Consider the following 22789-nt stretch of genomic DNA (forward strand, 5'->3'; position numbering starts at 1 on the left):
CAATTTGTACTGAAATCCATCTGAAAACAGCAGGATTTGCTGCCTATCACAGGGCACAGCTCCGTGGTTTTGCTGGTTATAAGTAACCGTGTAATTACACGCATAAATTTCCAGAATCTCTTGGTAAAACATGTACTATTATTTGCTGACACGGTTTTTGGTAAAACCGCAAGGTCCACATGAATCATGTGCCTCATGTAGAAAATATGAGGGCATGTTGAACTGCTTAGCACAGACTGCAGTCACACCAAGCAAAAATCTCACTTGTAAATCTAATGACCGCATTTGCTGATATTCTTTTCATGTGCAATCTCGCTCAAACCGTCGGGTGCTACCGCTGCTCTGCAAGCTTTGCCTCACAGACCCCTCCACAGAAGCGATTGGACGGTGGGGGGAGCCAATAGGCGGCGGAGCAGCAGGTTATTTGAACTCTCCTCGCACAACATCATCTGACTTTTCAAACATTATTCTCCTCTTCTGTCTGTCAACGTCTGTTCCCGAGAGCACCGAAAGAAAAGCAAGGGACACTTTTATGTTTAACCTATTCCTTTTTACACCAAGTCTACCAAGAATGGGAATCTACTGCCTTTCTTTACATCTGGGAGTTTACTGATGCACCTGTTGATTGAGGAAGACTCGGCGCGTTTAAGAATGAACAAAGTTGCTGTGATGAAGTCTGAGCTTCACTTGGACGACGGCAGGAGAGCAGAGGAGAGGAACAGACTGAACTGTGCAGACGTACCTCAGACAAGTTTAGCAGAAGGACAGAGCGCGGACCTGCTGCGATGCCAAGAGTCCGCAGAACACAACTCTGCCATGAAGTACAGAAGATATGGGTATTTTATCACTTTTTTGCTTTTTTTTATGGCAGAAAAACACATTAAACCTATAAAGAATCTAAAATAATGCTGCGATCTCAGATCTTGTACTTCTTTGGATATCTACGCTTTGATTAAATTAATTGCATGACATAATTTAGTCAAATTTGACAGTGAAGTAGATCGAAAGTATTGCTACAGTGCTACAATCAGGTTACAGGTAAGCATGCTGGACAATGTTTGTTGACCTCTTACTCCTTCAGGTCCCGTCTGACTGGCGTAAAAGTTCGTCACAAAAGACAGGTGTTGCAGGACATGGCCCGGCCCCTGAAACACTGGTTATACAAACACCGGGACAACCCCTACCCGACTAAGACCGAGAAGGTCCTACTCGCTTTGGGCTCGCACATGACACTAGTACAGGTGAGACGAGCTCACGCAAGAAAGAAGAATGAAGCAAAAGTGATTTGAAAGATGTATTAGTGCTGATTTATGCGAGTCAGTGCTGTCCTAAAAAAAACACAGCGGCATCTGTGCAGGTTTCCAACTGGTTTGCAAACGCCCGACGAAGGCTGAAGAACACAGTGAGGCAGCCAGACCTGAGCTGGGCCCTGAGGATCAAACTATACAATAAATATATCCAGGGAAACGCGGAGAGGCTGAGCATGTGCAGTGATGACACTGACTCAGAGGGTAAGGACCTTCAGGGAATTAGTAGTTTCTAAGTCATCAGACTGGATGTACCCAGTCTCTCTTTTTTAATCATAGTTTGTAACATTTCATATTCACTGATATGAATCAATTTAGTGTGAAATCAGTGACAGCTTTGTTTCCTTTGCTGCAGATGAAGAATGTCCCTTACAGACTCCCATCAGCCAGTCAAACTTCAGCAGGTCATCATCCCACAAGAGCGTGCTGGAGAAACAAGGCAACATGCTCACCATGGCTGACTGCGCCAACAGTGATGACAGCACGTCCCCTCCTTCCAAGTACAAGAGCAGTTTACTGAATCGCTACCTGAACGACACCCTGCGGCACATGATGGTGGCGAAGGCCGATGGCGTTGCGCCAGCCTGCAAGAGAAGAAGCCACTCCGAGTCGTTCAGTTCAAACGAATGTGATGGAGATGTCGTCTCGCCTGCATCGTCCTATGAAACAGAGACCAACTTTGTCTACCATATGGGTGAGACCTGTTTCTTTTCTAACACAAATGCAATATCTGTATGTGTTAATACACGAATTTAGAAAGATGTGATGCAATATTAGCTTCATGCATCAATCAGCAATCAAAAACAACACAGTAGTCTAGAAATGGTAGGATCTCCCCCCATCCATAGAAATTACTAAAGCATCTTCCTTGTTTATTGTGGATTTATGCTGAATGTGAGGCAAACTGACAGTTTAACTACCCTGTTTCCCCTCTGTTCATTTTTAACACACCACAGTGTACAGTAAAGTAAGAACAGAACGAACAGAAACTTCCACATGGCTCCTCGGAGCGCCCTGATATTAATAAATCTCTGGCACTCCACTGAAAGTCAGAAGCTCTGTGAGATTCAATTATAAAGTTAGAGGGAAAGTGGGAGGGAGTTTGACACCTGGGTGCCCTTTCAGACCTATAGGGAGCACAGCAAACTGACAAGCCTCGAATCCGCTAAGGCGCAAGAGCCAAAGCCTCTACAAACATTACTAATAAAGTCTCATGCAGACGCTGAAATCCCTCATTTTAAAATTGGATGGAGCTCGCCCTGGCTGCTGCTGCACACCGCAAATATCATTTCCATATTCTAGAATGTGCCATTTGTTCCGCTTCAGCTTCTTGCCATGGTGGAAATGTCCAGTCCAGTCTCAAGGACAATTACAGAATGTCTGAGACTTTATTCTTCCCAGGGTGAGAAGTGGAAACCTTGGCCAAATGCAGAAATGGAGCAGTCTGTCAGGACTACACCGGAGAGGTCTCATAGAGCGACTGTCGGTGCTGCCACTCATCTGTGAGACAGCGCAGAGCAAGACCACTAATATCCATTTGGCTTCCCCCTTCGGTGTTTGAAGTTGTGGCTTCGCTCTCTCGACTGCTATGTGCTTTGGCAGTCTGGTTCTCCCAAGTGTTACTTTCTTACTCAAAGTCAATCTAAATTTACATTACATTATAAAAGTTGTGAAAAGATTTTTGAAACCAATTCTGCTCTTTAGCGCTTCTCTTTAGTTTGACTCTAAAATCAAAAAAGGTTCTGTTTTATTATGTTAAGAGTAGTTTCCTGGCAATCACCTTGTTCCAGTCTAAAGAAGTTATTTAATGGATAATTTTATTTTCTGTGAAAGCTAAATTAAATGTCATGGCTGACTTGAAAAATCTGGGGAGTAAATTACAGTCTAAGAAAGAAACATATGTAGATAAATAAACCACTGAACTTATATTCCACATGAAATATAATGCCTTGCCTTAACTGTTATCTATCTAGACAGTATAAAATAAGGTAGGATGCCAAAAGACATGCCGCTTCTTAATTGTTGTTTTAATCGATTAAAACAGCAAAAAATATATTTCGTTGTTTTTTTTAAGTCACAACATTAGCATTTTTGCCATTGCCACTTTGGTTTACTTTGGCAAAAGTTCAAATATTTAGGCTAGTTGTTATCAGCTAATGCTAGGAAGCTTAATTAGCTGCACTTATAAACTATTCAGTAAGTGTCACTCACCAAAACTGAAGCACAAACTTCTTGAATGGGATGTAAAATATAACAGGTCATATTATCTTTTAGATAAATCCATGTAAAGGAACCAACACCCATTTCAGTGACTTAAACCTAGCAAACAGCTCTCGTCACAATGGCCATACACCTAACTTTAGGTCTTACTGACACCTTGAACAGTGAGATATAAATGAAGATGGGATAGATCAGTGTTGCCAACTCCTTAGTAAGGAAAACTGCTATTAAGATAATTGGTCATGCTTATGTAATTGTAACCTACATTGTAGGAGGGAGAAATAACATTGTGGAAGAGACATAAAGTGAATAAAAAAAACACCCTAAATGCATTTAGAATATATTTAGATCTACAAATTAAATTTCTTTTAGCAATTATTGTTTATTTTAATGTCAGAATTCCAACCCTCCTCCTTTATCTGGGCTTGGGACCAGCAAAAGTGACCCGAAATAGGTACTCTGGCGCAGCGACTTTGTGTGTTTGTGTGTGTGTTTAAGTAGTTTTAAACCTTGTGATCCACAAAAAGTAACAGTAAAAGAAGAACTGACTGCGTTACAGTCAGGGCAGGAGCTCATGCACGATTCATTTGGAGTTTGGAAGCAAGGTGTGAACATCTCCTGCTCTGACAGCAGCTGGGGTTGACTGCTGCATAAGGACTATCCGCTGCCTGTGAGTGCTATAGCACGGGCGAGGTACCAACGGCAGCACCCGCTGATTGTTGAGAGTAAGAGCGATATGTGCCTTCACGTCAAAAAGTCATCATACGTCTCCAATAACATCAGCAAAAGTCGCCAGATTTGTCACTAGATTTTTCGCTAAATATAGCAAAAAGGTCGCTAAGTTGGCAACACTCGGATAGATAAATGAAGACAAAATTAGCTATAGCAACCAAAATTGTTAGCTAGCGTCATGTGGCCATCGAAGGAATTGCGTCTTTTTGCACTTCCACATTTCGTCCTGTTTCAGCCCTGGTTGTTGCTACTTGGTAACAGATCAAACAATACTTTGTAGTGTTACAAACCTATACTAACTTCAGGTTAAAAGCAATGGTGAATTTTCAACATTGAAAGGAATTCTTGTCAAATGACACATGCAACAGTACTGGTTGCTTACAGAAATGAATGTTCTTCTATCTGGCAGTCCATCATCAGTGAGTCAGGGCTTCTCTAAGCCATCCTACACTTTATAACGTTGTACTCCTCTTTATCTTAAAGTATAGTATGCCAAAACATGGCATTCCTACATGGTGGAAAGACACAACTAAAGGAATGTTACATTAGCTTTGTTAGCTAAAAGAGAACAAATGTAAATTCTTTTTTAAAAATTTTTGACCAGTAATTATGGTTCAAATGCATTTTTCAGTCAATAAATCAACATTTTTTGTTTATAATTCAGTTATCTGTCTCTGCATGTAACTAGTTAATAGGCAGCACTATTTACAGAAAGAGTCCAAACAAGCTCAGTTATTTCGATCAACTTGAGCTTAGCTTAGCTGGTAGACATAGAATAATTCTTGAGGTCAACTCTATTTCCCAAAATGCTGAACCATTCCTGTAAGTGTGTAATATACTCACTTGAAATTATATTTCTTTTGGTGGTTCTTTGAGGTTTTCATGATGTCATCAAACACTACATGCAGCGCTGCTGAAATGTTTTTACAAACTTTTAATGTATCCCTGACGGTCATATTAAGGGTGTTTGCAGCGTTTGCAACTCCTCTGTGGAGGTGAAGTGGAAAGTTAAGCTGCCAGCTTCATGACAGGCGCTAACACCATTAACACATTTAACTCTGCCCGGGAGACGATTAAAACAGTCACTAAACTCAAAGTGATTTGCTAATAGGTGATGCCACTACACACTAACCTACGAGGACACCTAAAAGATATCGGTTTATTTCCCACAGGCAGTAAAAGTCTAGTAGCAGAGTCTATGTTTGCAATGTTAATATTGGCTGTATAGCAATTTCTGTACTATATAATTTGACACTCACAGCAAGTTCAGTATTTCCCTTAAAAAGCCTGGAGGGTCATAAACTAGACTAGAATGAGGTTTTATTGGATGCGGAGCAGTGAAATGCATAACTACCTGTTTTGTTTCTAGTGAAAGCATAGATGAAGGTTTTTGTTTCGTATATGCAGTATTGTGGATCTGAATTATACATCTGGGAAAAAATTCATAATCACTGACACTGGGACATGTGAGCGGTTTTCAACTTATATTGTGGGAGAGCGCCAAGGTTTTAATGATCTCATGTAGATATTAATTCATTGTCTGGTGATCTGTTAATCTTTTATTACTAAATAGTATTGAGGTTTTGCAAACTTGTGACCACTAACCGCATCATTTTAACATGTCCACCATTTTGGACATGTGGCAATGTAGGATCGGGTGAATAATAGTCACTAGCAGATTGTCGCGGTCTTCCGTAGTTTGTATAAAGCACACCGGCTTATCTGAAAATACTAACTAGCTACTCTCTGTGCAGTAGTGAAAAATGTAACACGGACCAGAAATGGAGCCTGTGCTGAGACGCAACTTTTATTTAGAAGGCAAACGCTTTACTTTTATAGTTTTCAAGCTTTGCTATCACTTGGCAAGTAGTTAGCAAATGTTTGTGGAAAATTTGGTATCATACACATTAATGGCCAAAGCCACATCTTTGTAACTAAAATTACCTAGTGCCAGCCAGCAACTTCCAACAACCAATCTCCAACCAGGCTGTTTATACAGAGTTTTCCCTCATGACCGGTGGCTGTATGTAGCTGTGGCACAACCAATATGACCAAAAACTCTCAAACAATGTATACATGACAACATGCCAGAAACTTGCATAAGCTAGACAATGTTAACGCAAAAGTTATGTTACTTTTTCATATTTAAAGAAATTCAAATTTTTTAGTAGGTTAGTAATACGTTTAGCATGGTTAGCTTAGCTTAGCATAGCCCAAACAGTAGGGAAAACAGCCTCTTTCCAAATGTAAAAATGTTGCTTTTCTGAACTTATTAATTATACCATCTGTTCAGTCATATCATCTACACACACACACACAAAAAAAAAAAAAAATTATAAAAACATCAAATAGAGTTTTACAGGTTAGGCACCATATTGTTTTTAACGACATTGCTATGTAGCTACTACATGTTTCTAAACTTTGGCATTTATTGAAACAAATATAGTATATCCATCAAAAAGTGGATTTTGTTACCTCGAGACAGTTTTTACTGAGCTAAATTAACTCGCTTGCTTGCTTTAGTTTTATGGGCTATTTGCTATACAGACATTTGAGCGCCATCATTCTTGTCGTTGTACTCGGGAACAAAATGAAATAGTTTGTTTCTTTTTAATATGAAACCATCCCTTATATGGCCATAATTATGGATCCAACATGAAATGACATTGCATCACTGCGGGACAATGTAATAGCAGGGAGACGTCTCAGCAGCTTCATGTTACCCCTTGTAAAATTTTGTTGTAACTGATCTTTGCTGCAAATCTAAGACTCACCAGAGCTGAAACAATGTTTTTTCGGGGTAGTAAATACAACTGAAGTGCTAAACTATTTTACTGGCGAGGTTATAGGCCGAAGAACATTCAGTAGCAAAAGAAAAGCATAAGACAGCAAAATGATTTACTATCAACAAGTAGTTGCTTTTGGCCCTGGCCTATGTTTTTTCACAGTCAGAGATGGGAATGTTTCGGGCTGTTAGCATTGAAAGACTGTGTTTCACAGCAGACCTCTAATTTCCCTGTCTAGTCCTCTCTGAAGAAAAATCTGTTTTTGACCAGCTTCAATCTGCTCCAGTGAAAATAGGCAATATTCCAAAGCTGAAATGGAAAATATGTTTTACATATAATGCACACTTATTTGCTGACCACAAACAGAAACCATGTAGCGATATATTACTGAAAAGTTCATTTTTTTTCTTCTCTTGCTCCTAAAAATGCCCAGATTGTTTCTATTTAGGGCACTGACAGAGCAACTCATCCTTCTTTCTTTAACAGGTTTAGATGATGGTCGTATTAATTTATGTGACCCATATGGCTGTTAAAAAAAACATTTAAGATTTTTTTCTCCCTCTTGAACGCTCAACACTGAATAGCAGTTGAATAGTTGAGGACAGACAGACCAATACACTTTTCAGCATGTTAAAATCCATCCAGAGACACAAACATATAAGAATGTACTGCCATTAAAACATACACAAGCACACACAAGCCCATGGGTATCCACAAAAAAACATGTATTTATCACTAATATATGATTCCAAAGCTTAATCCAAACACTCATTGTCCCATGACTAAACTGTCTGTAGTTTCACTGCTGTCGAGTCGAACTGATTCATGGCACGTTTTGAGTCTTTTTATTCTCTTTTACAGATACAAGCGACTACAATTCAACTAAATGTGACAGGTAAGTTTACTCATTCATTACTGAATACATACATTTTATAATCTCACTGAAATCAAACCACTAATCATCTGACTTTTATAAAGAGATGCTTTTTTGTTTTCTGTGGGGGTTCTTTGGCTCTGGATATCTGAAATTGGTGTTTAGATCATTTTTTAAAGGAAGGCGTGGGTGATTATAAATTATCTACAAATGATATGTGTATACTCTATATGTATGTATGTATTCACAGGGACCAGCAGCCACTCAGAGGCCAGCAGAGACAAGATGACCAAGGCTGGAGGGAGATCCACGCTGCTGTGGCTCTGACAAGCTTGGCCCAGGTGCAGAGCTGCACTGCAGACCAGAGCAGTGCTCCAGTGTCCAGCGCTGCTACAGGGCAGAGCTACACCCGAGGGCCTCTCTCTGTAGCAAAGACCACTATCACAGACGAGATGAGCAACACAGGATCTGCCTCAGGTCTACAGCAGAGCTGTGCCACCGGGCCCGCTCTCACCAACCGCATCATCCAGAAATCCTCTCATATCTCTGAGGTCCAGACTGTCAAAGTCTCACTGGCAAACAGTGTGTAGGCATTAAACATGTTGTTTCATACAGGAAAACCAGACGTCCACGTGCCTTGCGATATATATATATATATATATATATATATATATATATATATATATATATATATATATATATGTACAGCCTCTGAGATCTTTGTTTTGTAATGCTGATTAACTTTAATGTTTGTAACCATTTTTAACACTAACCTAATGCTGTTTATTAGTTGTTACTGTTTTTTGCTGTGTTCCTCATGCCCCCCTCTGTTGCAGTAAGTTATATTAACTTCCAAGAGACTGGATCATCATCCAATGCTAATGTTTGACAGCAGCTATTTCAATAAACCTAATGTGAAATCCTTTGAATAGTCGTGTGCTTAGAGTAATTTCTATGCACAGTTTTGTTTTGCTGAGCTGTATTTAGTCTTAGTTTTCACGTGTGCAGACGTACGTGGTGAAGTTTTACTGCATCGTTACACAAAGTGGATTTTAAAAGGGTTGTACTGATGGAAGAAGAGTGTTATAGTGGCCCAGGGAGACAGTTCCTGGAGGGAACATGGAGGGAAGGCTAGAAACAGACATGGGCCAAATCCTAGTTTCCTGTTACAAACTTGGAGCTGCCATGGTCAAAGGAGCTTGCAAAGAAAAGCGTCTGGACTTCTTTAAGTTGCTTGAAGTCGTTTCACCTCTCATCCGAGAAGCTTCTTCAGTTCTAAGGTCAAATGGTGGAGAGTCCCAGATATAAACCTAGTGGGAGTATCCCCCCACAGAGGGACAAAAGGACCCCCTGATGATCCTCTAATCCCCTGAGCCAAGGTGTGAAACTGGGTGTGGGTCCCAATCAGCCAGAGTTTCGGGTGAGTTCATTGTGAAACCTGGCCCCACCTTATCATGCGAATAAGCAAGATAATAAGCAACTTAAAGAAGTCCAGATGCTTTTCTTTGCAAGCTCCTTTGACTACGATGACCTGGATGACTGAGAACCTTCACAGACATATTGGAGCTGCCATATTAATACTTTTTTAAAAACAATGGTTCCATTGTCTGATGTGAATGCGTGTTTTCACAGTGATGAAACCACAGCATTTGGAGCTCTTTGAACTCACTTAACTCATTGTTTTTGACCTTATGATGCATGTCTTCAGTGTTTTAGCCAAACCATAAGTAGATGTTCTTGAAGAGTACTGGCCACACACTAGACATGGATAGCAGCTATTTAGTGAACAAGGAAGAGCTTAGCATCCAAAGAGCTGATCATGTATGATTTCCTAAAGATGCTAGTTTGTGCTAAAAGAACAGACACTGAACAAGTTACCAGAAACACATCACCCAGTGTGTCTCTGTGTTTTCTTCTCTTTCCCCTCACTGCCAACATTTGTGATGGATAGGTGCCCCTGCCTGGGCCACATTCAGCTGGAGGTTTCTTCCTGTTAAAAGGGAGTTTTTCCTTCCCACTTTCGCCAAGTGCTTGCTTATAGGAGGTTTGCGTGATTGTTGGGCTTATATTACTGTTGGTTCTTTACCTTACAATATGAAGCCCTTTGAGATTATTTATATAGCACCACTTCCCATCAACAAATTTGTATATAACTCTATAGCTAACAAATCCCCATAACCATTTACAGAGAGATAGTAATGTTGTAGTAGCAATGTACACAGAGACCCCACCCAAGCAGCTCGAATGTAAGGTTTTTGTTAAGTTTCAAATGGAATTGCCACTGTGGTGTCATGGAATAATAACGTAAGCTGCTCTCAATAGATGTGCTCTCTGTTTTAAAAATCAACCTTTTCATTTTCCTGGAACAGCAAAGATCACAATGAAACATTCACAAATGTTTTTAATTTATTTTATATTGAATGACATTTCAGGAATTCTATTTCCTCCACACACGATCAGCTGCAGAAAATAAATAATGGAAATACCAAGTACCCTTCAGGCTTCAGAAGAAGGTCTCGTCCTGTTGCATCTGGGGACATCCTGACATCAAGCTTGTAATCACATACTGGAACTTTTTTTTTTTTAAACAACATGATTAACTGGATTTTTCCACACGTCCCAGTTTTGGTCTTTTTTTTTTTTTTTTTTTTTTTGTTGCAAGGAATGTTTTCAGTCTTACATGTGCAGGAGGCTAGTCATCAACAAAGTATTATGGAAAGAGCGCCTCACTTGAAGTTTCCACTGTAAACCTGCTTTTGATTAGGTGGGCTTCTACACAACACGGAAACTAAAAGGCAGATCCCACAGGGCCATTAAACAACAGACACGAGTGATGGCATCTTGAGGTTTGTCATTTATTTAGGTTTGAAACAATTCAAACGTTAATTGACCATAACTCTAGCAAATGCATCTCGATATTAAGGCAGATATCGATTTAACATATTACTTTATATGATTGAAACAGATGCACAGCAAAAGCAATGGGGGAGCGGGGGGAGAGAGAAAGGGTGTAGCAGGGCGAAGAGTTCAACATAATATTTTATCGAGAAAACAGAAAGAAATAGCAAAAACACATCAAGTTCATAATATACTGAAGATGGGAAAGAACACAGCTATGTTAAGTATGAAATACCTTCAATAAACTTGGACAACACTAAACGAATCCTTCAAAATAAATGCGAAAACAAGATCACAAGGTCAAAGTTTAGTATTAAAAAACAATCTATGAGCTCAAGTGCATAAAAAGGTACATTTTATTGCAAGAGCTCGTGGTACTGTAAACTTTACACTTGTAGCTCTAGAAGTTACCGTCCAGATCACGCATGCAAAGACAGAGATGGGTTCGGTTACAGGAAATCCTGCAAGACAAAGTTGATCACTTTTCTTGCACATTTTCACGCCAAAAGGAATAAACACAGGAAATCAATTAGTTTGAAGGCATCTAAATAGTCTGAAGCAGAGAATCGACATAATAGACAAACAGACAACACACGAGTGAACAGAAAAGACAAACTGATGTCAGTAACTGGGTGGTGGTTGGGGTGTCATTGGAAAAGGTTAGATTTTTGAGAATTCACAGTGTTCTCATGTGCACTGAAATGAAAACCTGCATTAGCCTGGATGTTTCCCACCCTAATCCTCAATCCAATGCTATAGTATGCGTTTAATAAAGCTTCTTAATATATGTATGGCAGAAGATTTTGTACTTTGCAGCTACATAGAAGGTGAGATTTGTTTAGAGATGAAGGAGACTTCAATTAATTTATTAGATTAAAATCTGACAGGCTGTCTATTCTAACCACAAAATCGGTCCACGCTGAAAGAACTGTGTAACCTGAAGTCTTAATGTACAGCTGAGCCACCAAGATAAATTCAAACCATACATACTCGGATGACAGACTCATACTCCACGTGGTTAATTTAAAACACCCACCTCAAACACGAGGCTCTTTTTCTGCATGATTCTTTTAAACAGGAAGTAGTGATATATAAGTGATGGAAAAGGAAGTGTGCAAACAGCAGTGTCTGTTCGACCGACTGACGTACTCCCGACAAATAAAAAGGTGCTCATCCACTTCCACCTCTCGCTCACTCTCCGTTTCCCGTCACTAGTCAGTCCTCTCACGTCTGTGCTTTTTCATTTCAGGGTATGGAACAGTATCCTCCGCACGCCCCAGGCCTGGCATGCTCCTGGTCTCCCAGCCGAACTTTCTGACCCTGGTTTTCGCTCTCCCAGAGCCCCGGAGTCTGGAGGATCTTTTCTACCAACTCCTCAAAGGCACATTGGACGCCATCTTTGGTCTTTGCACTGGCCTCTGTGTAAGGGAAGAATTTAAGAGATCAGTAAATAAAGTAAATGTGAGCATTTTCCAGCATGCTACCAAAACTAAACATATCAGTCAGCTGACAAACATGACTAATAAAGTATAAAATGACTTCATAAAAGCAGAAGTCATCCATCAGGATGAAGACATCCTTGCTGCAGATGAAAGCTTCAGATTCTTCTTGCCCTGCCCTTTTCAAAACCCCTTATTGGCCGTTCTAAAATGGAAACTCTGCACAAACCTTAACCTAATTTACCAGAGAGGGCCAGATTGGAGAGGAGAATCAGGAACACGTGCGGACATGGATTTGATAAATGAAAGCTGGCTAGATTTTAATCATAATGCAGCTCGTCTGAGTGGCCGCGTCTCTCAACAGCAGAGACTCAGAAATGCGCGAGCAGTATAAACAGCACAGCTCATCTCATCTGAACTACACGCATGACTAACTCAATGTCGTCTTGGCTTGTTCCAGCTGTGCACTAACAGTCCTGACTTTTAAGCAGCACTACGGTAAATTCTAATAGCTTTAAGTTACATTTTATGCCTCTCTTACTTTAAACGAGCATGACCGGCCACGCCTGACGTTACTCGAACACAGAAACTCACCGATAAAAAGCATAGAGTGTTTCCGAGCAAACTTCAGCCCCTCGTTTCTGTCCACTTCGCGGTCGTCCTGAATATTAAAAAATAAATAAATAAACATTTGTCATTTGCCCGAATGGTGAGTGAGAATTGTGTACGCATCATAAAAGTACAACACAAGACAAGCAACACTCATTAAAATGCACTATTCTAAGGAGCTCGGAAAGAAAAGCATCTGGACTTCTTTAAGTTTCCTTGAAGACGTTTCACCTCTCATCCGAGAAGCTTCTTCAGTTCTAAGGGGTAATTGGTGAAGAGTCCCAGATTTTAAGCCCTATGGGAGTGTCTCCAAGAGGTATAATGCCCTCCGCTATCTTATGTGAAGTGGTCACATGACTGCATCATATGACTAACATGCATCATCGTTTTCAAAAGTCTGCGTTTTTGCTGTCCACACTGATCCGCGAAAGCTCTGTTTTGAAATGTATGCGTTTTTGAGAGCGTTTTCAAAACGCTGCGTTTTCCATCAGCGAAAACGTTGTCTCAGTGTGGACGGGAGGCCGAAACGGAGAGAAAACGATGCGTTTTCAAACGACAACGCATTAGTGTGGACGTAGCCTTACTGAGGTCAGAAGGCCAGGATGTGAGGGGGCGTTAAGGTGTCTGGGAAGGGATCTCCAAACTGGATTATAGATGGCAGACAGTTGGTGCCGTAAGCCACCACCCTTTGTTCAAAGATGGTCGTTCACAGTGGACATAGATGGCTTCTTTCACACTTTCAAACAATATGTCTTCTCTGTCCAATATGTGAACATTGGCATCCTCGAAAGAGTGACATTTGTCTTTTAGATGGAGATTGACAGCTGAGTCTTGTCCCATCGAGGTGGCTCTTCTATGTTGTGCCATGCGTTCATGAAGTGGCTGTTTGGTTTCTCCAATGTAAAGGTTTGAGCATTCCTCGCTGTTCTGTGCAGCATATATTACGTTGTTAAGTATGTGTTTGGAAGTTTTGTGTTTGGGATGAACCAGTTTTTGTCTGAGTGTGTGGCTGGGTCTGAAGAACACTGGGATGTCGTGGGAAATCTCCACCATCTGCTCTTAGAACTGAAAAAGGTTTTCAGACGAGAGGTGAAACGTCTTCGAGGAAACTTTAAAAAGTCCAGACGCTTTTCTTTCCCAGCTCCTTAGACTATGATGACCTGGATGACTGAGAACCTTCACAGACAAAATGCACTATTAAACAATATAGGATGAACTGGATTCATAAAACCAGAGCGCAATGTAAAAGGATTTGTAAAAGTGACTCACTTTATCAATTTTGTTCCCAACCAGCATTTTCACTATGTCGTTGCGTGTTGTGTAGGTCTCCAGTTCGTTCAGCCAGTTTTCGAGCTTCGTAAACGTGTCACGCTTTGTGACATCATACACTGAAAAAAGAAAGACGTGACGAGTAAGAAGGAGCTGGAGAAAATCATTACATTACTATAACAGCACTGACAGAAATGCAACTGCCAGTATCGGTCTGTTTTGATCTTGATTTATGTTGCAGTACAGGTAATTACCAAGTATGACTCCCTGTGCGCCGCGGTAATAGCTGGGTGTCAGAGTGCGAAACCGTTCCTGTCCAGCTGTGTCCTACGAAAATAAAAGCGGCAAAAGATTTCTGATACCAAACTTTTAAGGCCAGCGGCACAGCAGCCAATTCCCAGCATCCGACCTCACAGACCATGTGTTTCTGATAAGTTCCACTCGGACAGTCACAATGTGAGCTTGCTGTTGCCTCAGGAACAATTAATCTTTTTTTTTTTCTATCAAGTTTGACTGGAAAACAACACTATTAATATAAAGTGATGGACCACAATAAAACTGTCTAATACTCTTTAAATCCCTGATCTGCTGCCATTCCACCTTTGACCCCGTGTGTGTCTTCTAGTTGTGAAGGTTGACAACAAAGCCTTTAGGTCCCAGTGATTGCAGGACAGGGTCCATATGGATTCTGGCAGATGCTCAATCTGATTGGGATGTGAATAGTTTGGAGACCAAGTCTCAGAGCTGGTTCTGATCTTTTTTTCTGTGTCTTTTTTCCCTTTTGTGGCATGGCCTGATGTGTTGCTGCCATTGGGAGAAAGAGTTGGAGTCATACAGGGAATGGGACAATGGTACCCTAGGTGTTTTGTGTTACAGTAACGTCTATGTGAATGCCCGGGACAACGCTTTCCAAGAACACTGCATTATTTTTAACAACAGATGCAATATAAACCTTACTTTTCCCCTCATCACATAAAAACAGAGGCCATTAGGTTTTTCCAATTTTTATAAACCTCCCACACATGTTCTTATTGAGACCAGATAAAATAATAATATCAATAATAATAACTTTTTAGAAAGAAATTTCAAGCACTTCTCTGTATGGGGCTTAGGTTATGGATTCATTGTGCATAGCATGGTTTTACTGGATACTGGGAATACCACCTACGTCCTTCAATTTTGGCTGTACCATGTCACCATCTTGTGGAGAAACGTTTTACTTCATCATGTTCCCCCCCCCAAACATGAAATGTAGACAACAGGAATAAAAACTTCTGTCTTACCCATATGGCGAGCTTAGCTTTATTTCCATCAATTGCAAGTGTTTTTACTTTGAAGTCCACACCTGATCATTTATAAGAGACAAAAAAGAAAAAATCTTTAAGTTATAAGTTTAAAATCAATAGTAGTTTTCATATATGTGTGTGCGTGTGTGAGTGTGTAAAACCTATTGTGGCAGACTGCTCTGGATCGAAAGTATCCTCTGTGAACCTCAGGAGCAGACTGTAATAAAGATAAAATGGAAATGAGCAGTTCATCCAGTACAACAGGCTATTGTGAGCTAGCCGTAGCTTTGAACAGGTTTCCCTCGAGCAGGGCCACAGGATCGCAATAACTTTATGGTCTTGAAAATGCTAACAGCGCTTGACACCTTTCAGCAAAAAAAAATATTGGAAAGCTTTAAAACTGCAGGAGTAAAGGCCTTTAGACACAGGGCAAGGTGCAAAAAACAAAAAATTTAAACCTGCAACACAAAATTCCAAATTAAGTACCGGTACATGTTTTGAAGTAAGACGTACTCGTTGCCAAATGCAGCGGTCTGATTGATAAGATTTTTTTTATTTGCAGCAAAAAAAAATTAATCCTATCAAATCAAATGGACAGTGTGAGCATCTGCATTAAGAATATGTGTAGCTCACGAAACATTCAAACAAATTTTCTACGTCTGTGTGTAAAGGAAGGCCCTTAAGATTAGCAATACTACAGGGTTGTTAGCAGCAAATACTTCAAGCAAACGGTTAGAAAAAGACCAAAAACACTTAAGTGGTTTCAATGTTAACTGGCGAGATTTCATTATATTTTTCAGTCTCTGTGTTCAAGAATTTGCATCCAGAGTCGCCATTTTCAACAGGTCAACTTATCTGATCAAAGTGATACGAGGTGATTTACAAAGAGGGAGCAGGGAATCAGTCAGGATGGAAATAGCTCAAACATTTTTAAGGAAGTATGTAAGCTTTTTCAAAGACTAATTTGTTTCAATTAAGTTGTAAATAAGTGCTGTAAATTTCAGGCAGTAATCTGAGATCAAAGTACGATCTGTGCCAACATGAGACCTATATAATATAATATAATCTAAAGCAGGGGTAGGCAACCTTTCTGATGATGAGTGCCATCTCAGAAGTCAATGTGCCATATGATTGCATTAGCAATAAATTTAATAACACTCTATATTAACAATTACACACTATATAGAACCACTTTATAGGATTATATTTGTTTGCAGATGTTGGCAGCTATCGGCGAATAGTTATCAGCTATTTTGAAACAAAAAAAGACACTTTTTTATCCATAACAAGACACAGGTCTCCGAGTGTCCAATATTCAGACGGCTACCTGAGGACACTCTTAATGTGAGAGAAAATCTGCTCACACAGATATGCAGAGCCAAATACTGTCAATAAGGCCTCTGCAATGTTCTGAAGACAGTTAAACTTGTCAGGATGATGTCCAGCAGGTGATAATGCAAGCTGCATGAACACGCACAGCTGTGGATTCCAGCTGCTTCGATGTTGCATTAACTGGCATTAACTCAGCCAGTTAATGCAAGACAAACCCAGCTGCTCATTAAAGCTTTCTGGTTTGATCAGAAAAGAAAACATTGGTCCATACACCTGAAAGTCCCAAAAAAGCATTGTGAATTCTGTCTCGAGTCTACGGATGTATCCGTGTAATTCCGCGGTGCTGATGCTGCGCTGAGCGGAAATCTCCTGAAGCTTTTGAAGTGTCGGAATGTGGAAAGCTAACAACGTCCCTCTCACCGGTAGGCTAAGTTATTTTTAGCCAATTACAAGTTGAATCTGGTAGTTGGGGTTGTTAGCTAAGATACCGTCATTAAGAAGCGGCACAACTAATGTGTCTATGCGAGCTAATTTGCAATGTGCAGCGCTGGCGCAGCCATTTATTTTTTATTGCACCTTCTCAGATTAATTCTCTGCGTGTCGTGCCCAGGGCTGGACAAAAAAAATCGGCTCGGGCATTTTGACTAGAGACCGGCCCACCAGGTATTACAGGAAAAGCCATAAAGCCTTTGAATGAAAACAGATGCTGTTGTGACAGTGATGTACAATCTTGTTGGTATATGTATGATTTCTATACATTTTACATCAGATAAAAACTTTGGTTTAAGATTCAGATAATTATTATTAAAAGCTAGACATTTTAAATGCGAATAAGAAAGAAAAGTATTTCTTTGTGCCCCCCTTCCCTGCTAATGCCCTACCTGGCCCCCTGGCAAAACTTTGCTAGATCCGCCCCTGCACAGTTACCAGCTGTCAGCTACGTAAAAAAGGATCCTGGTGTTATTTGTCTCTCAGAAACAGTTCATAACTTCCCTTCAACTCATTCATGTCACCTAAAAGGTAAACCTGTTTCTCCATCACCTGTTCAGCTCTGATGATTCAGTAAGGACATCTCCTGGTTTCATCTTCATGTTTCCCTCATGTATCCAAACCGATATCATGACCAGCAGCTTTTACAGCTGTGGCTCCAGCAAACATCAGCTGATACTAGAAGGTAATATTAAATAAATTCTAACAACAGCTGATCAAGCTTAAACGTGCTGCTGTTGTTTAGCGCCACATCTGCCGGTTTCCTCTTTCTGGCGTAAAGAAACAAGAGAGAAAAGCCGATCAGCTGATCATTGATCAGTTGCATGATTGAAGTAGCAACAGGAGAGGGAGGGGAGAGAATGAGAGAAGAAGAGGCAGCTGTGCAGCAAAGACACAGAGTAACTCCAGCTTTGTGTCTTTTTCATTCTAGCTAAAGTCCAGGACAAACTGTGTTCCTTTTCAGCTCAATATGAAACACATAATATTTTCTCTGAATACGGGATGGTTGGCAACTCTACTAACCTTATGAATAAAATAAAGTTCACTATCAGTAACATCATAGCATCCACCCAGCTGTATAGAAACTCTGTCATGCTAGCTAGTGCACAGTACGAGTTATTGTAACTGACTGTAAAAAGTCAGCACAACGAAAATAAACTCCACCTAAACTTGGTTCATATCTGACCCAGATAGACTGCAGGTCATAACTTCTCACCTGAAGTTCAGTTCACCTGACACCTGACCGGTGGCCGCCTCGGGTCTCTCCTCCTCCTGCCTCCCCTTTCCTTCATCCACCTGCTGGCCTCCACCACTTGCTAATGTTACTGAATCTGTGGAAGCTCCGCCATAGCCACCAAACAACTGAGTTATTTTTACGCACCGGCCAGCATCTGGCCAGTCCACCACCTTTCATTGCTTATACCGTTACAAATAAAGAAATAAATAAAAATCATCGGCCCATAAAAACAAAAAATCACCATCGGCCCACTGAGCAAATGCCCGGTATGCCCGATGGCCAGTCCAGCTATGGTCGTGCCATCAGTTAACCCTTCACGTGCCTAGGGTTGCCGACCCCTGATCTAAAGGTAACATTACAAAAACAAAAATGAAAACATGGATTTTAACAGTAACTTAACTGACTTAAAATTGTTAGAAAATGATTTAAAGGACAAGTGGGCACATGCCAAAAGATTGTAAAGGCACCAGAATTTTAACTACTTTTCCCCCCAAACATGAGTACTTTGTACTTCATGATCTAATTGACAGACAAGCCTCTCGCTCTGCCAGGGGTGCAGTGGTAGGTTAAGGCCACCTGCAGTTTCTCGTTGTGTTTTGAAGAGAAGCTTCTGTGCAACTGTAATGGTATTTTAGTGCACACTGGCCTACGCATGTTTACCTGACAGACATAACACCTTTTGTGCCCAGAGTATCATCAGCCCTGCGTCATTCACAGCCTGTTCAAACAACCGTTTACTAATAGAACTTGTGCACTTTCCTCATCTCTCCTGTTAGTCTGCAGCTCTGTCTCGTTCACACTGTCAGCTGATTAACACCTGCTGCTCATTGAGCCCATGTTAACTAGCAATCATTGCATTTTAGCACTGGCAGCTTCATACTTAATAGGAGGTAACAGTCTGGCATTGCTTTGCGCATAATAAGGTTAAGGCACTTTATTTTCAGACAAATAAACAGGTGCCAGACCATTTAGAGATTTAAAAACCAATAAAAGGACTTTAAAACGGATCCTAAATTCAATTGGAAGCCGGTGTAGAGAGGCCAAAATCGGAGTGATGTGGTCAAATTTCCCTCTGCCAGTTAAAAATCGTGCCGCAGTATTTTGCACTAGTTGCAAGCGTGACAAAGTGCCCTGCCCAACCCCTATTAAAAGAGAATTGCAATAATCTAAACATGAAGTAATAAAGGCATGAATAACACTGAAAGGGCTTAACCTTCGTTAAACGTCTGAGGTGATAGGATGCTGATTTTACCGCCCCGTTTACGTGGTCATCAAAGGTAAGTGCAGAATCAATTTTTACTCCGAGATTTGTGATCGAATTCTTTAGTTGGGAAGTCAAAGCTCCAAGATCAACATCTGGAGCGTGAGAAAAAACGATTTGGGCCAAATAAGATCGCTTCTGTCTTCCGATCATTAAAATTTAAAAGGTTTTTTGCAATCCATGCTTTAACATCGCTAAGGCAGTCAAGCAGAGGTCGACTTGGGAGACTATCAGAATGACTAAAAGGTAAATAAAGCTGGCAGTCATCTGCATATAGATGGAATGACACTTTATGTTTTCGGAAAATCGCACCAAGAGGCAAAAGGTACAGTGAAAACAATAATGGCCCAAGAATAGATCCCTGAGGCACACCCCAAAGCAGAGGAGCCACAGAGGATGAAGCGGATCCCAACTTAACACAAAAGGTCCTATTTGAAAGATAGGACTTAAACCACACAAGTGCCGAACCAAAAATTCCCCACACAGTGCTGTAAGCGGGAGATCAGCAAATCGTGATCCACTGTGTCAAATGCAGCAGTCATGTCCAACAGGACCAGCACTGCATATTTACCACGGCCTGTCGCTATCAGACCGTGGTAAAAATCTATTTAAATATTAAGGTTTAAAGTCCCACACCATAACAAAGGAAACGTGGAAATTGCTTCCGCTTGTCGCAGACCAAAGAGAAATTAATTTTATTGACTGAACAGGTATTCTCAGTGTGTGTTCTGTGTTTCCAGCAGTGTGAAACAGACTAATCAGCAGATTAGAATTATGTAGAACAACATTTCTAAATCACCAAATTAAAACACGGACAGTTCCCTAACAATGCGACGCACAGTTTGCATTTTGCAATTTTGATTTTACTAAGATATGGCTTAACAATGGCTTACATCATTTTCTTAGGGTTTATTAAAGTATTCTGATTCTGAACAACTTGCACATATAAGATAGATTCCCCCAGCAGAGACTGCCGTGAATAAAAAACTCTGTGAAAACATGGCGCTTCCAGATGATTTTGGACATTACCTGCTCCCAACAGTTTTAGTTTGTATTCTTTCAGCTGCAGACTAAGTGCTGTTTATGGTTTGAGAGTAAAGCTTAAATACAAAAACAGAATTCAAAATTAGTACAAATTTGATATGAGGTCAGCGAGTACCGAGTCAGTGTCTTGCTATTGTTTATAAAACAATAAAGCTGTTGTAAAATTGTTTGCTGCTAACAGGAGAAAAAACATTAAGGAATAAAGTCGCATTTAAAAATCTATATTATTTAATATTTATTTATTATTTACTCCTACTGTTCGGGCAGAGAGGTTGGTGGGTCCTTTGGGAATGGTGACGCTATTTTCTGGAGAATTGATTATTCAGCAACTGGTTAAAAAGCCTGACCCAAGACACCCAAGTCATCTCTGGTAGAAAACATTTTTTTCTTTTAATATGTGACCATATTGTGCAGCTCCTGAAGAGCTACAAAGGCAAACACTGCCCAGCCCTAGTTTTGTGCTTACATTTGCTACTACTTATCAGTGACAGCGGTTTGTTGGAAAAAGATGGCCTTCCATTTACTTTACAACCATCAATAAAACGTTCAGAATTTCTTTGGAATCTATGTCGTCAGAGATTTCATTGTTGCCCACCCCTACTGCTAGCTGCAAGCTAATGACACAGTGGATGCATTTTCCAAGAAGTTTAATTGTTTTGTTTGAGTTTTTTTTTTTTTTTTTATCAAATCATGGATCTATACATGATGTGCTGTTGAACTTATTTGGATACATCTGAATACATTAAATACTCTGACATGTTTTTAGAAGCAAATTCATAATCATAAGATTATAATTCTGGGCAATTTAGAGTTTATACTGACCAGTAGGTGCTGGCTAAACTGGGGCTATGTGCAGTGCTGTGGTGCTGTTTACAGTAATGGGTGCTGGACTGGTGCAGGGCAGACTGTGCTAGGTTAGCTCCCGAGTAAAAACACAGATATCATCAGAGAGAAACACGTAATTGAACTGTTAGTTCCTGAGAGTGTTGAAAGTATGGCCTCCTGGTGAAAATCTTGTAAAACCTTACTTGTGTGCATAGTCAGGTGATTTAAAAAAATCTGATTTAACTTAATATTATGTACTTGAATTGTTTTTTTTTTTAATTGAAATTAATTGAAATAACACTCAAAAAATGGAGTGCTCATTTGCATTTCAATGCAGCTGCTGTATAATAGGGTTTGGTTCTCAAAGGAGATATCACTTTGGATTTGAGCTGATCAACACTTGCAAATTCCGCATTTATACTGGCTAGAGGCTGGAAGCAGACAAGGCTCCTGTAACGTGGGCCTTTATATTGTAGAATACAGTTGGTTAAATTCACAAAGGGAAAAAACTAAACAAAAAAATCCAAACCTGCAATAGGACAGGTCAGCTGATCCCAGGCTGTACACAAAGAAAGCCTTCTGAAGCTCAGAGTAGACATTATTATGTAAGATATTTGTAGTTTTCCCCTAACCTGCCAAATCTCACTGCAACCCCCGAGCATATGTCTTTTTTTAAACTTCAAATCTACTTCTAAAATGTTCAGAAATGTGTCTAATCTGTTACCAGGAACATCTGAAGTTTGTGAATACAGGCTGAAATGTTGGCATCAACAGACACCATGAAAACCAGTTAAGCTGGAACACTGGGCAGCGAGAAAGAAACTTACACAACAATGTCAACATTCACAACAGGCTAGCTGCTAAGCTCGCTAAAACACAGACAAACCTGGACTTTCCGACGCCACTTTCACCAATTATCAACAGCTTCAGAGTCGTCAACACATCGTCGTCCATATTTGTCTTGGAGTTAGTTTACCTTTGACTCTGAATTAACTAAAAACGATTTTACAGATATTTTTTTACTGTGTTTTAGGATAGCAGGCGGCTATCAGTTCCGATGATAGCCTACTGCTCACGCAACTTCCGGCCAAAGTGCGACGCGCGACGTCACCGGTGTTCGCGAGATTTGAAAATGAAACACAAAAAAATATTATTATTATGTTGATACTAAATTATTTAGT

The 22789-nt window shown here is 40.2% G+C and overlaps 2 protein-coding genes across 2 annotated transcripts; one reads left to right on the plus strand and one right to left on the minus strand.

The window, feature by feature from the left end:
* The first annotated feature begins 395 nt into the window (after positions 1–395).
* On the plus strand, positions 396–8834 carry LOC146688172 (homeobox protein Mohawk-like). Its single transcript, XM_085438678.1, has 6 exons — positions 396–836; positions 1082–1241; positions 1358–1511; positions 1663–2001; positions 7907–7940; positions 8170–8834. Exons 1-6 carry the CDS (start codon positions 613–615, stop codon positions 8507–8509), a joined length of 1251 nt encoding a protein of 416 aa, XP_085294804.1. The 5' UTR covers positions 396–612; the 3' UTR covers positions 8510–8834.
* Positions 8835–10753: 1919 nt separating this feature from the next.
* On the minus strand, positions 10754–22690 carry rab18b (RAB18B, member RAS oncogene family). Its single transcript, XM_085438841.1, has 7 exons — positions 22495–22690; positions 15582–15637; positions 15418–15479; positions 14389–14461; positions 14135–14253; positions 12851–12917; positions 10754–12235 (listed from the first exon to the last, which is right to left on the minus strand). The coding sequence occupies exons 1-7, from the start codon at positions 22560–22562 to the stop codon at positions 12063–12065; spliced, it is 618 nt and encodes a 205-aa protein (XP_085294967.1). The 5' UTR covers positions 22563–22690; the 3' UTR covers positions 10754–12062.
* Between the last annotated feature and the right edge of the window lie 99 nt (positions 22691–22789).

The sequence above is a fragment of the Copadichromis virginalis genome, linkage group LG18 (genome assembly GCF_057382275.1).
Source record: "Copadichromis virginalis isolate Kocher_CV1m ecotype Utaka linkage group LG18, C_Virginalis_male_GT1.1, whole genome shotgun sequence".
Taxonomy (NCBI): domain Eukaryota; kingdom Metazoa; phylum Chordata; class Actinopteri; order Cichliformes; family Cichlidae; genus Copadichromis; species Copadichromis virginalis.

Coding starts and splice junctions, on each gene's coding strand:
- LOC146688172 (XM_085438678.1), top strand. CDS start 613: ATGCACCTGTTGATTGAGGAAGACTCGGCGCGTTTAAGAATGAACAAA. Junction 1,512..1,662: donor TGATGACACTGACTCAGAGG/GTAAGGACCTTC, acceptor CCTTTGCTGCAG/ATGAAGAATGTCCCTTACAG. Junction 2,002..7,906: donor CAACTTTGTCTACCATATGG/GTGAGACCTGTT, acceptor TCTCTTTTACAG/ATACAAGCGACTACAATTCA.
- rab18b (XM_085438841.1), bottom strand. CDS start 22,562: ATGGACGACGATGTGTTGACGACTCTGAAGCTGTTGATAATTGGTGAA. Junction 12,918..14,134: donor TTGGGAACAAAATTGATAAA/GTGAGTCACTTT, acceptor TTTAATATTCAG/GACGACCGCGAAGTGGACAG. Junction 12,236..12,850: donor ACACTCTATGCTTTTTATCG/GTGAGTTTCTGT, acceptor TCCCTTACACAG/AGGCCAGTGCAAAGACCAAA.